Source organism: Symphalangus syndactylus, chromosome 1 (assembly GCF_028878055.3).
Source record: "Symphalangus syndactylus isolate Jambi chromosome 1, NHGRI_mSymSyn1-v2.1_pri, whole genome shotgun sequence".
NCBI lineage: Eukaryota > Metazoa > Chordata > Mammalia > Primates > Hylobatidae > Symphalangus > Symphalangus syndactylus.
Genome location: NC_072423.2, coordinates 91,152,984 through 91,171,926, shown reverse-complemented (window position 1 = coordinate 91,171,926; position 18,943 = coordinate 91,152,984). Strand labels below are relative to the sequence as shown.

Sequence of the window (18,943 nt, the reverse complement as noted above, 5' to 3'; positions counted from 1 at the left end):
CCTCTGACCCCAAACATGGGTCTCTCCCTGCTGCTCTCCACCCCAGCAGCTGCTCCTTCCTACAGTTCGCACAGCTCGAGGGGAGTGCGGGGGCAGCACCGCGCGTGGCACCTGGCACCCGCGCAGAGTTCCTGAATGGCAGAGCGGTGGGTGGCTCGAGCAGTACTGAGAAGAGCCAGGCTTGCCTCCACATTCTTCCTGTCGCCTCAGATTTATGGGGACAAGGACGGAGATTTGCGTTCAGGGTTCTTCATTCTCTCCTTTAAACGAGGAGAGTTCATCCCGTTCTTAAAATGGGTAAGAGATTTCAAACCTGAACCTGGGTCAAAAGCCATGAACATCAGAAGCGACGATGTCAGCGTCAGCCCCTCCAGGGGCCGAGTCCGGAGGAGGTGGGAGGGACAGGGCGCGTTCTCCCTCATGTCCCTGCCCTGCTTCGGGCCGGAGGGCCGGTGCCCTTCTCGCAGTAACAGCACCCTGGAGCTGTAAGGGGTTGGATGTGAGCAAACCTCATTTTGGCAGGCGGGTTCAGACCGGGCCCCTGTTAGACGCTCATCCCTTTCTGGAGGAAAAGCAGAGCAGGAACTAAAGGGATTTAGCACACACACTGCCACCTCCGCGCAGCAGCTGTTCCTCGCTCCCATGAGTTTCATAGAATCATGTGAGGCGCTTGGCAAAATCTACCATCAAGTCACTTGTCCCTCGGCGGGCCAGAAGGCGACGCCCCCAGTAGCACTGGCCGCGCCGGGCCAAGAGCCGCGCCACGTAGCCGAGAACTCGCGGCTTTTCCAGCGGGTTCCCACAGCTTCCCCGCCCTCCACGCTGTCTACCTCCACGTCTAGACTCCGATTGGCCCGCTGCACTTGAGGGGCGGGCCAGTCAAGAGCTCCAATGCGCAGGCGCGAGCTTTTTCCGCGCTGGCCGGCAGGCCCCACCCACCCCGTTCTTTTTCCAGCTCAGCGCCACTGGATACTGAACTGTCGTACGTATGTCTTCTGTTTCGTCCTCGCTTTCCGGCTGCTGTTTCCCCACAGCTCTCCTCTTTCCCCCTCCCTTCTTTCCCGGGCGGCTTACTTTGCGGCAGCGCCGAGAACCCCACCCCCTTTCTTTGCGGAATCACCATGGCGGCTGGGGTAAGTTTGCCGGCTCTGGTGGTTCGGGTCACCCTATCCACCGCCATCCTTTGCCCGAGTGGGGCCAGTCGGCGCCAGAGGAGTTCTGAGGCTGGGTGGGGAGCTGATTCGGGGTCTACAGACTGTACTGCTGGAGAGTAGGGTTCCTAGGGCCTGGAGGGGAACTTAGGCTGGGGCTCTCGGAGGCCAGAGGTGGAAGGGTCTGGGGAAGAGGAGAAAAGAGATGCCGGGTCTCGGCCGTCCGAAGCCTGAAAAAGAAGGGGTTCGGCTCTATTGCCGCTTTGAGGCGTGGTATCTGGGCAGGTTGACGAACTTCTGTGACCGTTTTGTGGAGTAACACTGGGGACAGGTTGAAGAGGAGGGTCTTTGTAGGAAGGTCTGGGTGGCACGGTTAAAGGTCGTCTCTCAGGGAGGTTTGGGAGCGAGAGGATTCTCCAGAAAGTGAAGTCAGACCAATTGGACTTCGCTGGCCAGCTTAATAGAGAAGGCAACGCCGGGGAACTCGCTGCGGGACAGGACCGGAGGGATGGTATGCGCGACACGGAAAGAAAGCCTTTTGAGGGAGAGGAGTTGATTTAAGAAGACGGCGTGCCATCCCCTATCTCTGGTTATTCTGAGGGGAACTAGAAATCTCTCGATCGTTGTGCGTGCCTTAGAGACAGGACGATGCTTTTGAAGCGGTGAGCAGCTGAGCAGTAGAGTAGGCAGGCGCTCAGAACCATCAATGAATGAAACGAGGGCTCCGGGAAGGGAGGGGAATATGTTTGTAGGCAGATGGAGTCTGATGGAGCTAGAAGTTCTGGATTTCTTGGAGATAGATTTGAGGGGAAGAGAATACTTCTAGAGGTGTCCTTAGGGAAGGTCAAATCTGTCAACAAGCTTTATTTAGCAGTTGGTGTGTAGTTCTGTTCTTGGTATTTCGGAGGATTCTGATTACATATGGCAAGTACTAAAGGACTTGTTTCACCAGAGGAAGTAAAAGGGTGAGTTGAACACATGGGGATTATTCAGGAAAGTCATCCTGGGGAGTGGCATTAAGGACTGGGACCCTTCTACTCATTAATTTTGTCCGTCTCTTTCTCCCATAGACCCTGTACACGTATCCTGAAAACTGGAGGGCCTTCAAGGCTCTCATCGCTGCTCAGTACAGCGGGGCTCAGGTCCGCGTGCTCTCCGCACCACCCCACTTCCATTTTGGCCAAACCAACCGCACCCCTGAATTTCTCCGCAAATTTCCTGCCGGCAAGGTGAGTTGGGAGATGGGGAGCATCCTTCGGTTCTGAGAAACCAAGGCCCTGGGATTCTGTCACTCTGGAGATGGCCCCCATCTCTAAAAGGGAGCTTCCCATGTTATTTTCTTCAACATTTCGGTGATTTTATTTTGAGATAAGTATAGATTCACATGTAGTTGTGAAAAAAAAAATACGGAGTTATTCTGTGACTTTATAAAATTCACGAGTTTACTTTGTGGGAAAGAGAATGAGTTTTGACTAAGCATTTTCAGTGCAAATATATCAGGTATCTGTTATAAGCAGGATTCTTACCCCAAGGGGTTTATAGAGATAGGTGAAGAAACATGCTAAGAATGGAGAAGATGAAGTGCTGTTTGGGTCTGGGTCACACACTAATACTTTAACTGATACAGACATTGATACAGGAGTTGCTTTTGGCCTTCTGCTTGTTTGATCCAGAGATTTCATACAAATATCTTGTAATATTCAAATCTGTTGGGCTTCCTAGTTAACATTGTGAATTCAGATTGCAAAGGAGGCCAAGTTCTTGAAGTATTTATTTATGGTTCTTGAGTATCAGATAGTATCGAGAGTTTGGATAGTGAGGATCATCAGCCTTATATGAGTATTTTCAAAGCAGTTTGGCTCCTGGTATTGGTTAGGGAGAAATTTTGTGTGTTTTACCTTATCTTTTCACTGCTTTGTCCCCAGGTCCCAGCATTTGAGGGTGATGATGGATTCTGTGTGTTTGAGAGCAACGCCATTGCCTACTATGGTAATTTGCAGGGGTATATGCATATGGGAGAATTTGGAGGTGAGGGTGTAGGAGAGGATGAGTGTGAGTGGGGGTGGATATGAAGGAATTCTCCAGGACCTGGACTGGTGTTGGCATTCCCCCAGAGTTCTGACCTTTGTGTTCTGCCTCTGCAGTGAGCAATGAGGAGCTGCGGGGAAGTACTCCAGAGGCAGCAGCCCAGGTGGTGCAGTGGGTGAGCTTTGCTGATTCCGATATAGTGCCCCCAGCCAGTACCTGGGTGTTCCCCACCTTGGGCATCATGCACCACAACAAACAGGTGAGCCTTGGAACTTTGAGAGAAGCCAGGGGCAGGGGTGGCATCAGCTCCTGGGTGTTGGGAATAAGAAATAAAATAGATTGAAAAGAAGATGCCAAGGATATGTAGGCAATGAGAAGACGTAATCTCTAGGGTACGAGTTTGAAGCAGTGGGCAGTTGATGGAGGAAGTGTCTGTCATGAGTGATCAGAAGAGGGATTGCTGCTGTGAAGAGATTATACCAAATGGTAAGGGGGTGGCTGGACCAGAGGACCTCTGAAGTTCCTTTGTTTGTAATACATTTAGAATGATCCTAGGATCTGCCTCCATTGAAAGAGGGTGAGAGTGAGCTCAGACTTCTAGGTGAAATAGCCCTCTTAGTTCTATTAATGGGGGAGGTGAGGGAAAGGGATTGGTACCCACTGATGAGTTTTATCATGTTGAATCACTAGGCCACTGAGAATGCAAAGGAGGAAGTGAGGCGAATTCTGGGGCTGCTGGATGCTTACTTGAAGACGAGGACTTTTCTGGTGGGCGAACGAGTGACACTGGCTGACATCACAGTTGTCTGCACCCTATTGTGGCTCTATAAGCAGGTGAAGTTTATGGAAAATCCATTTGGCAGTGGGTAGATGGGGATTAGAAACAAAGTGACAAGGTATCTAGGTTACCCTGTATTCTGCTGAGGACTTGGAAAACAGCTAGAGGTGGGTGCAGTGGCTCATGCCTGTAATCCGAGCACACTGGGGGGCCGAGGTAGGCAGATCACCTGAGGTCAGGAGTTTGAGACCAGCCTGGCCAACATGGTAAAACCCCATCTTTAATAAAAATACAAAAAATTAGCCAGGTGTGGTGGCACGCACCTATAGCCCCAGCTACTTGGGAGGCTGAGGCACAAGAATCACTTGAATCTGGGAGGTGGAGGTTGCGCTGAGCAGAGATCGCCCCACTGCACTCCAGCCTGGGTGAGAGTGAGACTTTATGTCCAAACAAACAAACAACGGCCAGGAGTCCCAGGACTGAGTACCATCACTTGCTTTCCATTCTTTTAAGAAGCTGGGTAATGTCTTGCCTTTAGTTTCTGTTTGGCAGCTAAGATGTTTAGGTTGTTGCCATATTTCCTGGGAAGATTGGTTATTCTTAGTTGTGAAGACAGAGGTGATGATGGTAGCTTCAGCATTAAGATCTTTTTGGAGGCAGGCCAGGCACTGTGTCTAACACCTATAATCCCAGCACTTTGGTAGGCCTAGGCGGGTGGATCACTTGAGATCAGGAGTTCAAGACCATCCTGGCCAGCATGGTGAAACCCCGTCTCTATTAAAAATACGAAAATTAGCCGGGCGTGGTGGTAGGCGCCTGTAATCCCAGCTACTTGGGAGGCTGAGGCAGGAGAATGGCTTGAACCCAGGAGGTGGAGGTAGCAGTGAGCCAAGATCCAGCTACTGCGCTCCAGCCTGGGGGACAAGCGCGAGCCTCCATCTCAAAAAAAAAAAAAAAAAAAAAAAAAAAAGGCTCTTTAAGCTCTTTTGGAGACAGATACAGGTTCAAGCCTTGGCTTCACTGTTTACCAATGTAGGTAAGGGGTTATATGTGGGTGAATTCCTTTAGTCCTGTTTTTTACTCTTTGCAATCTATAAAATCAGGGTAGTAATAATCACTGTCAAGGTTATTGGGTCAAAAAAGAATGACAAGTCACTGGTTTCCAGATAAAAGCTCTTGGACTCATGCTGGGCCAGAATAGTAATGTGATCACAGCAAAGGAAAAAACACTTACTGCATGCCAGACCCCGTGCCAGCGTCCTCATGGGGATCATCTTAGTGAATCTAGTAAGTGGTAGAGTAGAATTTGAACCCAAGTACTGTGGAACCAGCACTCTGACTGCTGTGTTCTGTTTCCATGACAAGATTTTTTTTTCCTCTTCTGGTCTTTGCAAACTAAAAAATGACAACAGTTCTACCTGAAGCTGTTTATTCTTATTTTTCTTTGACCATGGCTAATACACCAGACACTAAGTTTAATTTGAAGGACTGTCCATTATTTATTTATTTATTTATTTATTTTTGACGGAGTCTTGCTCTGTCACCCAGGCTGGAGTGCAGTGGCACGATCTTGGCTCACTGCAACCTCCACCTCCCAGGTTCAAGTGATTCTCCTGCCTCAGCCTCCCAAGTAGCTGGGATTACAGGCATGCGCCACCAAACCCGGCTAATTTTGTATTTTTAGCAGAGACGGGGTTTTGCCATGTTGGTCAGGCTGGTCTTGATCTCCTGAGGACCTCAGGTGATCCACCCGCCCCGGCCTCCCAAATTTTGGGATTGCAGGTGTGAGCCACCACGCCCAGCCAGGACTGTCCATTATTCTAAATGCGTTCGAATATTGTCTTTGAATGTTCTTTACTTTCTGAAGTTTGATGGGTGGGTGGGTGTGGGGTGTGTGTGTGTGTGTGTGTGTGTGTGTGTGTGTGTAGTATGGCCAATGTAGATAGTAAATACCTATAGTGTTTAGATTTTATTTGGCAAAATGAGTCCTCGATAGTCCTCTGTGGGTCTCAATCTTTTTTTTTTTTTTTTTCCGAGACGATGTCTCACTCTTGTCCCCCAGGCTGGAGTGTGATGGCGCGATCTCGGCTCACTGCAACCTCTGCCTCCCGGGTTCAAGCAATTCTCTTGCCTCAGCCTCCTGAGTAGCTGGGATTACGGGCATGTGCAACCATGCCTGGCTGATTTTTGTATTTTTAGTAGAGGCGGGGTTTCACCATGTTTGCCAGGCTGGTCTCGAACTCCTGACCTCAGGTGATTCGCCCGCCTCGGCCTCCCAAAGTGCTGGGATTATAGGCATGAGCCACCGCTCCCGGCCGACGTGTGAAATTTGAAAGATTGGAAACAGTAGATCTGAAATAGTTTTGTAAAGGAGCAAGACAGTTATTACTCCTACTCCTAAATGGAGGATGGACCCAAGCATCCATCCATTAAACTGGACTGCACTGAAAAAAAAAGATTAGAAAAAGAAATGGAGGCCAGGCATGGTGGTTCACACCGGTAATCCCAGCACTTTAGGAGGCCAGGGCAGGAGGATTGCTTGAGCATGCGAGTTCAAGATAAGCCTGGGCAACATAGACCCCATCTCTATTACTTTTTTTTTTTTTTTTTTTTTTTTGAGATGGAGTCTCACTCTGTCACCCAAGCTGGAGTGCAGTGGCATGATCTCGGTTCACTGCAACCTTCGCCTCCTGGGTTTAAGTGAGTCTCCTGCCTCAGCCTCTGGAGTAGCTGGGGCTACAGGCGCGTGCCACCACGCCCGGCTAATTTTTTTTTTGAGACAGAGTCTCACTCTCACCCAGGCTGGAATGCAGTGCCGTGATCTCCGCTCACTGCAAGCTCCGCCTCCCGGGTTTACGCCATTCTCCTGCCTCAGCCTCCCGAGTAACTGGGATTACAGCTGCCCGCCACCACGCCCAGCTAATTTTTTTATTTTTAGTAGAGACGGGGGTTTCACTGTGTTAGCCAGGATGGTCTCCATCTCCTGACCTCGTGATCCGCCCGCCTGTAATCCTAGCACTTTGGGAGGCCGAGGCGGGCGGATCACTTGAGGTCAGAGTTCGAGAACAGCCTGGCCAACAGGGTGAAACCCCATCTCTATTAAAAGTACAAAAATTAGCTGGGTGTGGTGGCGGGCACCTGTAGGCCCACCTACTCAGAAGGCTAAGGCACGGGAGGCTGAGGCACGAGAATCACTTGAACCTGGGAGGCAGAGGCTGCAGTGAGCTGAGATCACACCATTGCACCACAGCCTGGGCGACAGAGCGAGACTCTGTCTCAAAAAAAAAAAAAAAATTAAAAAAATGAAGATATGGGAAGTAATCCAGGGAAGGATGATGTTGTATGAAGCTATTGTCTATAGGGTTTGAAAAGAAGGTGAGCACTGGGACTTAGGTAGAGCAAAGGTTCTTGCTGTGAACAGAACTCTTCAGGGCCTTTCCACTGACTTTGTTTCCACCCTTATGTCCTGGCAGGTTCTAGAGCCTTCTTTCCGCCAGGCCTTTCCCAATACCAACCGCTGGTTCCTCACCTGCATTAACCAGCCCCAGTTCCGGGCTGTCTTGGGGGAAGTGAAACTGTGTGAGAAGATGGCCCAGTTTGATGGTGAGTCTGAGGAGATTGGGAGGCACATGACCAGGATCAGGGTCTGGTTTGCTGTGCATCAACCCCTTGATTTCCTGTCTTGCTTTTGGGTTATGGGGACCTGTAGAATGTAGGGTGTCAGTGTGGTAGCTAATGTTATGTGCAGTTTGTTTCGTATACACTCATACCCTGACTAATTTGTATTACTAGATAGAGTTGCGATATAAAGTATTTGTTGCTGAGTGTGTTCTTGCTGGAGGACATACAGTGAACTGATGAGCAGTCTGGGGCCTAGGTTCCTTACTTGTCCCATTCGTCAGTTTCCTCTGTTACCCTGCTTGCTCTGTGTGGTTTTGGAGGGGTGTGGAAAGAGGCAGAACATTCCTTCACTTTCCTGCCTTCCTCTGCACCAGCTAAAAAGTTTGCAGAGACCCAACCTAAAAAGGACACACCACGGAAAGAGAAGGGTTCACGGGAAGAGAAGCAGAAGCCCCAGGCTGAGCGGAAGGAGGAGAAGAAGGCGGCTGCCCCTGCTCCTGAGGAGGAGATGGATGAATGTGAGCAGGCGCTGGCTGCTGAGCCCAAGGCCAAGGACCCCTTCGCTCACCTGCCCAAGAGGTAAGGATATTGGAGGGTGGAGGGTGTGGGACCAAAGAAGGCCTGTTCTCACCTCTGTATGTCCCCCCTCACACACAGCTAGAGCCAGAATTTTAGGTTGTCCATATAAAGTTAAAGGTATATTTTAGTTGCAAATAAAGCAGCTTTCTGGGCTGGTCATCAGGAATTGGGCAAATTTTGATTGTGGAGAGCAAGTTCCAAGTACAGCCAGTACTGGGGAAGACTGAACTCCTATTCCAACAAAGACAAGAACAGATTTTGATACAGTGGTAAACTGGTTTTGAGCAAGCTCATTTGACTCATTTGAGAGCTCTGAGAACAAACACAGGGAGAGGCGTGGGGAGGAAGAAAGTGCAGAGAGCCTTGCGTCGTGCTGTGCGGCCGGCTGTGCGGAGATAGTGGATGCCAGAGCAGGGTCCTTTGAATTGTTGTTTTCTGTTTTGCTGAATCAGACTGTACAAAAATTGCTCACTAAGAAAAAGGATGAAGATCATAGCTAAGTAGTGTCTGTCTAGTTCATTTTTCCACAACTGGGTAGAGTTAAGTCCCCAAGTAGAAGAAAGTAGGTGTCCTCTGTATCCTTTTTTCAGTTAAAGGTAGGGGTTCTTGGAAGAAATAATATAGCAAAAGCGAGATTTTTGGCATGAAAAATGTAGGACACTGAGTGCTTGCCCAGTTCTCTGGGATGGAGTCTTTCTTCCATCACTGCTCCAAGTCATTTTATTGGGAGTTCAAGCAGTATGAGAAATATATATTCTGTGGTCACTTTGCTTTGGAACTCCTCTTTCTCTGTACTTTTTCCTGCCACTCACCCTGTCATTTCCAAAGCCGTTCATCTTTTCACTGCTTGGTCTGCTAGGGTTTACATTTGACCCTCTACCGTTTTGTAATGGCTTGGATACAGGGTGAACCAGCCTAAAGGAGCACCCACTGGTAGGGACACAGTAGCTGTGCATAGAATTGTGAATTACAAGCATTGCACTAATGGATGGGAGCAACTTGGGGTATAGCTGAAAGTTCTTACTCCGGGGTACTTTGTACAAGACGAGGAAGGCTCCATCCAGATGCAGGCGCTCTTTAAAGATGTATTTTTTGAACTAGTGATTTGCCTTGAATTTAGCACAGGTGCAGGTCAAGAGTGAGCAGGATTTTTGGTGTGTGTAAATAGGTCATGATAACTAACCCAAATTACATATTGTGTTGTAACTCAGACGTTGTTAATTATTAGCTAGAGATTTTCACATATAGTAGGTCAATACTCTGGGCAGGAAATAAATGAGGCAGTAGTAAACTTAAAATCTTTATTTAATAAACTTTACATTTTCTTAACATGGTTTTGGGAATGTTTATTAATGTCTGTTTATTGGGTTACCATGGTGCCCTACAGGGCTGCCAGAAATGCTTTCCCCAGGTGTTTTTTTTTTTTTTTTTTTTTTTTTGAAACAGGGTTTTACTTTGTTATCCAGTCTGGAGTGCAGTAGCGTGATCATGGCTCACTGCAGTCTTGACCTCCTGGACTCAAGCGATCCTCCCACCTCAGCTTCTGGAGTAGCTGGGACAAAGGCACACACCACCACACCCAGCTAATTTTTTATTATTTATAGAGACTAGGTCTCACTATGTTTCCCAGGCTGGTCACAAACTTCTGGGCTCAAGCGATCCTTGGCCTCTCAAAGTGCTGGAATTACAGGTGTGAGCCACTGTACCTGGCTCCTTTTTTGTGTGTTTTTTGTTTTTTTTGTTTATTTGTTTGGAGACGGAGCCTCACTCTGTCACCCAGGCTGGAGTGCAGTGGTGTGATCTCGGCTCACTGCAACCTCCGCCTCCCCAGTTCAAGCGATTCTCCTGCCTCAGCCTCCAAGTAGCTGGGACTACAACTACAGGCACATGCCACCATGGCTGTCGAATTTTTTGTATTTTTAGTAGAGATGGAGTTTCACCGTGTTAGCTAGGATGGTCTCAATCTCTTGACCTCGTGATCCACCCACCTCAGCCTCTCAAAGTGCTGGGATTACAGGTGTGAGCCACCACGCCCGGCCCTTTTTTTTTTTTTTTTTTTTTTTTTTTTTTTTTTTTTTTTTTGAGATGGAGTCTGGCTTTGTCTCCCAGGCTAGGATGCAGTGGCTCAATCTTGGCTCACTGCAACCTCCACCTGCCAGGTTCAAGCAGTTCTCCTGCCTCAGACGCTTGAGTAGCTGGGACTACAGGCGCGTACCACCATGCCTGGCTAATTTTTTGTATTTTTAGCAGAGACGGGGTTTCACCGTGCTGGGCAGGCTGGTCTCGAACTCCTGACCTCGTGATCCGCCTGCCTCCGCCTCCCAAAGTGCTGGGATTACAGGTGTGAGCCACTGCTCCCGGCCTTTTTTTTTTGGTGAGACAGAGTCTCGCTCTGTTGCCCAGGTTGAAGTGCAGTGGTGTGATCTCGGCTCCCTGCAGTCTCCGCCTCCCAAGTTGAAGCAATTCTCCTGCCTCAGCCTCCCGAGTATCTGGGATCGCAGGTGCGCACCACCATGCCTGGCTAATTTTTGTATTTTTAGTAGAGACGGGGTTTCACCATGTTGGTCAGGTTGGTGTCATACTCCTGACCTCAGGCAATCCGCCTGCCTTGGCCTCCCAAAGTGCTGGGATTACAGGCGTGAGCCACCTCCCCTGGCTCCCCCAGCATTTTTAATATCATAAAAGTGATGTCCTAAAAGACCAAGACTATCAATGTCCAGGTTTTAATTCTAGTTCTTTTAAGACCCAGCTAGGTCAAGTGCGGTGGCTCACACTACTTGGCAGGCTGAGGTGAGAGGGTCACTTGATCCCAGGAGGTTGAGGCTGCAGTGAGCCATGATTGTGCCTCTGCACTTGGGTGACTGATGAAGACCCTGTCTCAAAACAAATAGCTTGAACAGTTCAGGAGGGTGTGAAAAAATTCCCAGCCCTACTTTTCGTGTGGTTGAGGTTTGAAGGCTCCTCAGATGAGGTCTCTTATGCATTTGGAAAGGAACCTGGGACCTAGGGTTAAAGGACAGATCCTCTGCCTTGCTACAGTGTAATCTTGGACAGGTCATTCTGCTTGGTCTCATCTGTAAAGAGAGGGGAGGGTCAGGGTAACAGTTGGTAACTCATGGGTTATAAGGATTGAGTGAAATTGGAATACTCGTGGCAGTGTTTATACTATGAACAATAGAACCAACTAAACATTCAGTTTAATATTCAGTGTTTAGTAGATTTATGGCACAATCCTGCATTAGAAGATTGGCCATTAAAATGTTTGCAGAGAATTCTGTTTTTGAGGTAGGGTTTTGCTATGTTGCTTAGTCCGGTGTCCAACTCCTGATCTCAGGTGGTCCTTCTACCTCAGCCTCCTAAGTAGCTGGGACTGCTAGTGCAAATAACTGTTTTGTTTTAGGCCGGGCGCTGTGGCTCACGCCTGTGATCCCAGCACTTTGGGAGGCTGAGGTGGGCGGATCATGAGGTCAGGAGATTGAAACCATCCTGGCTAACACGGTGAAACCCCGTCTCTACTAAAAATACAAAAAATTAGCCGGGCGCGGTGGCGGGCGCCTGTAGTCCCAGCTACTCGGGAGGCTGAGGCAAGAGAATGGCGTGAACCCGGGAGGTGGAGCCTGCAGTGAGCTGAGATCGCGCCACTGCACTGCAGCCTGGGCAACAGAGCTAGACTCTGTCTCAAGGAAAAAAGAAAAAAAGAATTGTTTTGTTTTTTTGAAAGGGTCTTGCTCTGTCTCCCAGGCTGGAGTGCAGTGGTGTGATCTCAGCTCTCTGCAACCTCTGCCTCCCGGACTCAAGCAATCCTCTTGCCTCAGCCTTCTGAGTAGCTGGGATTATAGGCGTGAGCCACGGTGCCCAGCTCCCAGCTAATTTTTAAATTTTTTTGTAGAGACAGTGTCTCGCTATCTTCCCCAGGCTGGAAGAATTCTTAACAGCATGGATAGGATGTCACAGTAACAACAAAGTATAAGCACAGAACTGCGTATGTCATGGCTACATCTTTGAAAAATTAAAGGCTATAGGAAAATACATAAAAGATTATCCTGGGCTGGGCGCAGTGGCTCACGCTTGTAATGCCAGCACTTTGGGAGGCCGAGGCCGGTGGATCACGAGGTCAAGAGTTCAAGACCATCCTGACCAACATAGTGAAACCCCGTCTCTACTAAAAATACAAAAATTAGCTTGGTGTAGTGGCATGTGCCTGTAATCCCACTACTTGGGAGGCTGGGGCAGGAGAATCGCTTGAACCCGGTAGGTGGAGGTTGCAGTGAGCCGAGATCGTACCACTGCATTCCAGCCTGGGCGACAGGGCGAGACTCCATCTCAAAAAAACAAAACAAAACAAAAAAAAGATTATCCTGTTTGTTGGCATTATAGGTGATTTTCTTCAGTCAGCATATATATATATATATATATATATATATATATGTATGTATGTATATGCACACATACACATATATACACACACATTGTACCTGAGCGAGTTAGAGAAAACGCCACACTTTGAGACGAAATTAAGAGTCCTTTATTAGCTAGCAACCGAGAGACGGCTAACGCTCAAAATTCTCTGGGTCCTGAGGAAGGGGCTTGATTAACTTTTATACCTTGGTTTAGGAAGGGGAGGGGAACTCAAATGCAATAATTTTACAGAGGTAAAAACATGCAAGAATCAAAAGAAGCAAAATGGTTACAGAGAGATAAACAATTTAAAAGACAAATGGTTACAAAAAGAGCAACGGTACCAGGTGCAGGGCTCTAAATCCTTCATTATAATTAGATACAGGGTTTATGTTGTTATCTCTTTGAGAAAAATCCTGGGAACTTCATACATTGTGCCAGTACCTTATCAGTTGATTGGGCTCCTTTGAAATGCTGAGGATCTGCTTACACAGGTCAACTCCTTGCAGAAGGGGGTTGGGTAAGGAGCCCTTAGTGTCTTGTAAATTAAGGGGTCAATTGGAGTTTGTCTGGCTTTCCCAGCTAGAGAGAGTCTTATTTACAGGAGAAGCAAGACTAGGTGATTAGAGACAAATGCAAGATTCAAAGTATCGAGTTAGAGTAAAAACAAGGTTAGTCATTTCACACATATATACACACACACATAATATGTGTTTTTTTTTTGTTTTGTTTTTTGATTTTTTTTTTTTTTGAGACGGAGTCTTGCTCTGTTGCCAGGCTGGAGTGCAATTTCGGCTCACTGCAGCCTCTGTCTCCTGGGTTCGAGCGAGTCTCCTGCCCCTGCCTCCCGAGTAGCTGGGACTACAGGCGTGCGCCACCATTTTTTTTTTTTTTTGATTTTTAGTAGAGATGGGTTTTCACCATGTTGGCCAGGATGGTCTTGATCTCTTGACCTCGTGATCCGCCCGCCTCGGCCTCCCAAAGTGTTGGGATTACAGGTGTGAACCACCGTGCCTGGCCTTTTTTTTTTTTTTTTTTTCCCCCCCAGACAGGACTCTTCCTCTATCGCCCAGGCTGGAGTGCAGTGGCGTGATTTCTGCTCACTGCAACCTCCGCCTCTCGGGTTCAAGCTATTCTGTCTCAGCCTGCCACCACGCCCACCTAATTTTTGTATTTTTAGTAGAAACGGGGTTTCACCTTGTTGGTCAGGGTGAGCTTGAACTCCTGACCTGAGGTGATCCACCTGCCTTGGCCTCCCAAAGTGCTGGGATTACAGGCGTGAGCCACCGCATCTGGCCAGTGTATATGTTTATAATTGGAAAGAAAGAAAACAGAGCACCAACCATGGAGGGAGTGACCTCTGCTATATTGATGCTGGCATTCTTGGCTCAGTATGCCAGATTGCTTTTAAGATAACCTGAACCTAAGGGCTCTCCAGCATCGGAAAACCTTGGAAAAGACTAAAGCTTGTTTATAGGCAGAGACAGACTAAAGGACATGGGTGTAAGATTTGGGGTGGAGGCCCTTTGAGAATGTTCACTGCTTACATTCCTGTTACAGCTTGTGTAACCTGAAGAGGCCTGTATGGTGGGGGGGAAGAGACTTGGGTGAGTCAGTGACTGAGTGTGGTTCATGGAAAACAGCCTGGGGAGGGCCTGAACAGGGAAAAAGAAGTCCTCACTCTGTCTCCACCTGGGGGCAGCAGTTAGCCATGCCCTTCCTGGGGCAGGTCTCAGAGCCCCACTTTGAGTTCCACCCTCCACATGCCTTGCATACTTATGCAGAGGAGTGTCCTAGGCCCCTGTTCAAACCCCTTGAGCTCTCTTCCCTCATAAGGTCATACACATCTACCAGCGCAATGACCATTTCCTTTATGTTAGTAAATTTTAAGTGAAAGCACCCTTCACTTCTCTTAGCCTGGCAATCTTCCTCCTTATTGATTGACCCCCGTGCTTTCTTCCTCTTAGTACCTTTGTGTTGGATGAATTTAAGCGCAAGTACTCCAATGAGGACACACTCTCTGTGGCACTGCCATATTTCTGGGAGCACTTTGATAAGGACGGCTGGTCCCTGTGGTACTCAGAGTATCGCTTCCCTGAAGAACTCACTCAGACCTTCATGAGCTGCAATCTCATCACCGGTAAGAGAGTGGGTCTGACAAGGAAGGAGAACAAGGTGTAGCAAGTGCTGTGATTCCAAAGGCTGAATGTTCTCCCTTGCCGCTTCAGGAATGTTCCAGCGACTGGACAAGTTGAGGAAGAATGCCTTCGCCAGTGTCATCCTCTTCGGAACCAACAATAGCAGCTCCATTTCTGGAGTCTGGGTCTTCCGAGGCCAGGAGCTTGCCTTTCCGGTGAGGAAGGTGGAGGAGAGGAGTCTCTTTAGGGTGGGGCAGGGATTTAGGAAGCACTGTGTTTTATTTCTGAACTGATGGATGTTGAGGAGGGTTCAGGAATGCTTATAGGAAGGAGCAGTTCATGTTCACAGGAGACCTGGGGGCTGATGACATGTCTTTGAGCTGGAAGTAACACAGGTGTGGGGTAGTGTCTCATAACTTGACCACATGCTGGCTTTTTATCCCCAGCTGAATCCAGATTGGCAGGTGGACTACGAGTCATACACATGGCGGAAACTGGATCCTGGCAGCGAGGAGACCCAGACACTGGTTCGAGAGTATTTTTCCTGGGAGGGGGCCTTCCAGCATGTGGGCAAAGCCTTCAATCAGGGCAAGATCTTCAAGTGAACATCTCTTGCTGTCACCTAGCTGCCTGCACCTGCCCTTCAGGGAGATGGGGGTCATTAAAGGAAACTGAACATTGAACCCTTTCCTGTCCTGCCTCCTTTGTGAGTGGTGGCGTCTTCAAGGGGAGTACATACGTTGAAGCAGGGTGCTTTCTGTGTTCACAGTACCTCGATATGCAGGAGAGAAGACTTCAGAAGAACAGAAATAGAGGCCTGTGTTCACTTGTGATTTTAATTACCCTGCCTCCTACGGTGATGACTGTCTTCTAGCTGGGAAAGAGCGGAAGCAGTTGGGGCGGGTAGTGACATGGGGCTTTGTGACTACCTAATTCTTAGGGATCAGATTCCAGGCCTTTCCCAGTGAAGGGAGAGAATAGCTGCTAATAACAAAAGCTAACATGTATAGTTCACAGAGTGCCAAGGAACTTTACATTATTTCCTGTAACTGTCCTGTGAGGTAGGTAGCTGACAATATGCAAGGGTTGTAGTTTCTTTTTCTTTTTTTTTTTGAGACGGAGTCTGGCTCTGTCGCCCAGGCTGGAGTGCAGTGGCGCAATCTTGGCTCACTGCAAGCTCCGCCTCCCAGGTTCACGCCATTCTCCTGCCTCAGCCTCTCCGAGTAGCTGGGACTACAGGCACCTGCCACCACGCCTGGCTAATTTTTTGTATTTTTAGTAGAGACGGGGTTTCACCGTGGTCTCGATCTCCTGACCTCGTGATCCACCCGCCTCGGCCTCCCAAAGTGCTGGGATTACAAGCATGAGCCACCGCGCCCGGCCTTGTAGTTTCTTTTTCTTTGTTTTTTTTTCAGACAAGGTCTGGCTCTGTTGCCCAGGCTGGAGTGTAGTGGTGCAGTCTCAGCTCAACCTCCGTCTCCCAGGTTCAAGCCATCCTCCCACCTTAGCCTCCCGAGTAGCTGGTACTATAGGTGTGCACCACCACGCCCGGCTAATTTTTGTGGTGTGTGGTTTGTTTTTTTTTTTTTTTTTTTTTTTGTAGAAATGGGGTTTTGCCATGTTGCCCAGGCTGTTCTCAAACTCCTGAGCTCCAGTGGTCGTCCCGCCTTGGTCTCCCAAAGTGGTGGGATTGCAGGCATGCATCACCATGCCTGGCCTAGGGCTGTAGTTCAAATGCCTCAAACCTGCAGGACAAGGCACAGACTACTCAGAACAGACACTGGCCTGGCCCGTTGGCCCGTTCCTGGCTGCATTATCAGTCTGGTGGTGGTATCCCTGATTTCTAATGGGAAGCATAGGGGTTTAGAGATTTCAGTAACTTGACTGTGATCACACATTTTTAAGTGGTAGAGGCAGAGTTTTGAACCCAGTGGATGTCACTTTTTTTTTTAATTTAAATTTTTTTTTGGTAGAACTGGGTCAGGAAAATGTTTTAATTTTATTTATTTGAGAGCTGGGGTTCTTGCTATGTTGCTAAGGCTGGCATGCAGTGGCTGGCTGTACACAGGCTCAATCGTGCTATAGTTTTTTTTTTTTTTTATGAGATGGAGTCTCGCTCTTCCCCAGGCTGGAGTGCAGTGGTGCGATCTTGGCTCACTGCAAGCTCTGCCTCCCGGGTTAACACCATTCTCCTGCCTCAGCCTCCCAAGTAGCTGGGACTACAGGCGCCCGCCACCATGCCAGGCTAATTTTTTGTATTTTTAGTAGAGACGGGGTTTCACCATGGTCTCGATCTCTTAACCTCATGATCCGCCCACCTCGGCCTCCCAAAGAGCTGGGATTATAGGCGTGAGCCACCAATTGTGCTATAGTTTTGAAGTCCTGGCCTCAAGTGATCCTCCCGCCTCAGCCCCCTTAGTAGGTGGGATTATAGGCGCATGCCATCACGCCTCGCTTGGGTGTGAGTTTTTTTTTTTTTTTTTTTTTTGAGACAGTTTCACTCTTGTTGCCCAGGCTGGAGTGCAGTGGTGTGATCTTGGCTCACCGCAACCTCCACTTCCTGAGTTCTGGTTCAAGCAGTTCCCCTGCCTCAGCCTCCTGAGTGGCTGGGATTACAGGCACACGCCACCATGCCCAGCTAATTTTTGTATTTTCTTTTTTGAGACGGAGTCTCGCTCTGTCACCCAGGCTGGAGTGCAGTGGCGCGATCTCGGCTCACTGCAAGCTCCGCCTCCCGGGTTCACGCCATTCTCCTGCCTCAGCCTCTCCGAGTAGCTGGGACTACAGGCGCCCGCCACCACGCCCGGCTAATTTTTTTTTTTGTAGAGACGGGGTTTCACCGTGGTCTCGATCTCCTGACCTCGTGATCCGCCCGCCTTGGCCTCCCAAAGTGCTGGGATCACAAGCGTGAGCCACTGAGTCCGGCCTAATTTTTGTATTTTCAGTAGAGATGGGGTTTTACCATGTTGGCCAGGCTGGTCTCGAACTCCTGACCTCATGATTCGCCCACCTTGGCCTCCCAAAGTGGATTACAGGTGTGAGCCACCGCACCCAGCGGGTGTCACTCTTGAAGCCTGTGTCCACACCCTGCTGCCTCCTAGAAGGTAGAGTAGTTGTAATTGTCAGCTAATATCCTGCTCAGGCTAAAGGTTACTATTTTTTCCTCTTTGAGCTTAATTTTTATTAAATCCTTTTCAGATTTTCTTGCTCTTCTGTCTTTTCTGAAGATCATTGAAGATCTCCCTGTAAATTTAACAGCTCAGGTGAAATTGGAAGCCTCTAGATTGAGTCACGTTTTGAGGCATATGCAGAAACGGTTGACTGCCTTTGGTCCCCAGCTTATGATTTTGTGTGGGGTTTTTTCATTCTGTTTCTTAGTCCAGGCACAGAAGAGGGCTCTTGGCTTGGATGGGGAAACCAGGTACATACAACAGGCTGGTAGTGGGAGGGGATAGGGCTGTCATGTGCAGCGGAGCACTTTGACCTGCAGTTGGAGTGGGCAGAAAAGAGTTGTGGTTTAGAATCCATATGGGTGGGGATGGGCTGATGCTTGCTCAGACTGCTCCCTGGCAGCTCATCTTGAGCTGGGTCCAAACTTTATAACCTTTCTTCTGAGCCTCCTGGGCTCTTGTTAGCTAGCATCTGAAAATGCTAGGTGCAGCTGGTGCACTGACATGTTCCTGTAGTCTTAGCTACTCGGGTGCGGGGATGGCTGAGGCCAGGAGTTGGAGGCCTTAGTAGTGCTTGCCATGATTGCAACAACAGCCAGTGCACTCCAGCCTGGGCAACACAGACCCCCATCTCAAAAATAAAGTGCTAGATGCAGGCTTGGGATGTGCCTTTTAGCTTGTTGCTGGGGCCTCACTGAAGCTGTCAGACTCTTCCCAAATTCTGTTTCAAATCACACCTCCTTCTGTGGTTGTGGGACCTTCACCACCTTCCTGGTGTTTGCTTACGGTAACCTGTGGCTGAAGCTTCAGGCAGGAGGGACCAAGTTGGAAGAATAGGTTTGAGAGGGCGGCTTGAAAGGCTCAGGAGGGAAGCCCAACTGTGAAGCAGGTCGGGGGTTTTGGGTGGGCCATGGGCAGCAGCGGGCCTGGCAGCCCACATGGACTAGGCGGTCTGGGCTGGGGCAGAGACCCCTACCTCAGCCTCCCTCTGCCTGCAGGAAGAGTGAGTCATCTGCACATCCTGCCTCCAGCCCTCGCCACGCGGTGCAGAGTAAGGGTGGCTAGGTGGTTGTTTGAGGC

The 18,943-nt window shown here is 49.0% G+C and overlaps 1 protein-coding gene across 2 annotated transcripts; it reads left to right on the top strand.

The window, feature by feature from the left end:
• The first annotated feature begins 63 nt into the window (after window positions 1-63).
• On the top strand, window positions 64-15,376 carry EEF1G (eukaryotic translation elongation factor 1 gamma). 2 transcript variants are annotated; one of them, XM_063642150.1, is made up of 10 exons: window positions 64-297; window positions 2,222-2,380; window positions 3,077-3,140; window positions 3,296-3,438; window positions 3,870-4,013; window positions 7,431-7,560; window positions 7,953-8,157; window positions 14,523-14,695; window positions 14,784-14,908; window positions 15,140-15,376. In XM_063642150.1, the coding sequence occupies exons 1-10, from the start codon at window positions 136-138 to the stop codon at window positions 15,296-15,298; spliced, it is 1,464 nt and encodes a 487-aa protein (XP_063498220.1). In that variant the 5' UTR covers window positions 64-135; the 3' UTR covers window positions 15,299-15,376. The 2 variants fall into 2 exon arrangements, with proteins under 2 accessions (XP_063498220.1, XP_055146750.1); XM_055290775.2 differs by lacking the exon at window positions 64-297 and adding an exon at window positions 896-1,133.
• Window positions 15,377-18,943: the final 3,567 nt, after the last annotated feature.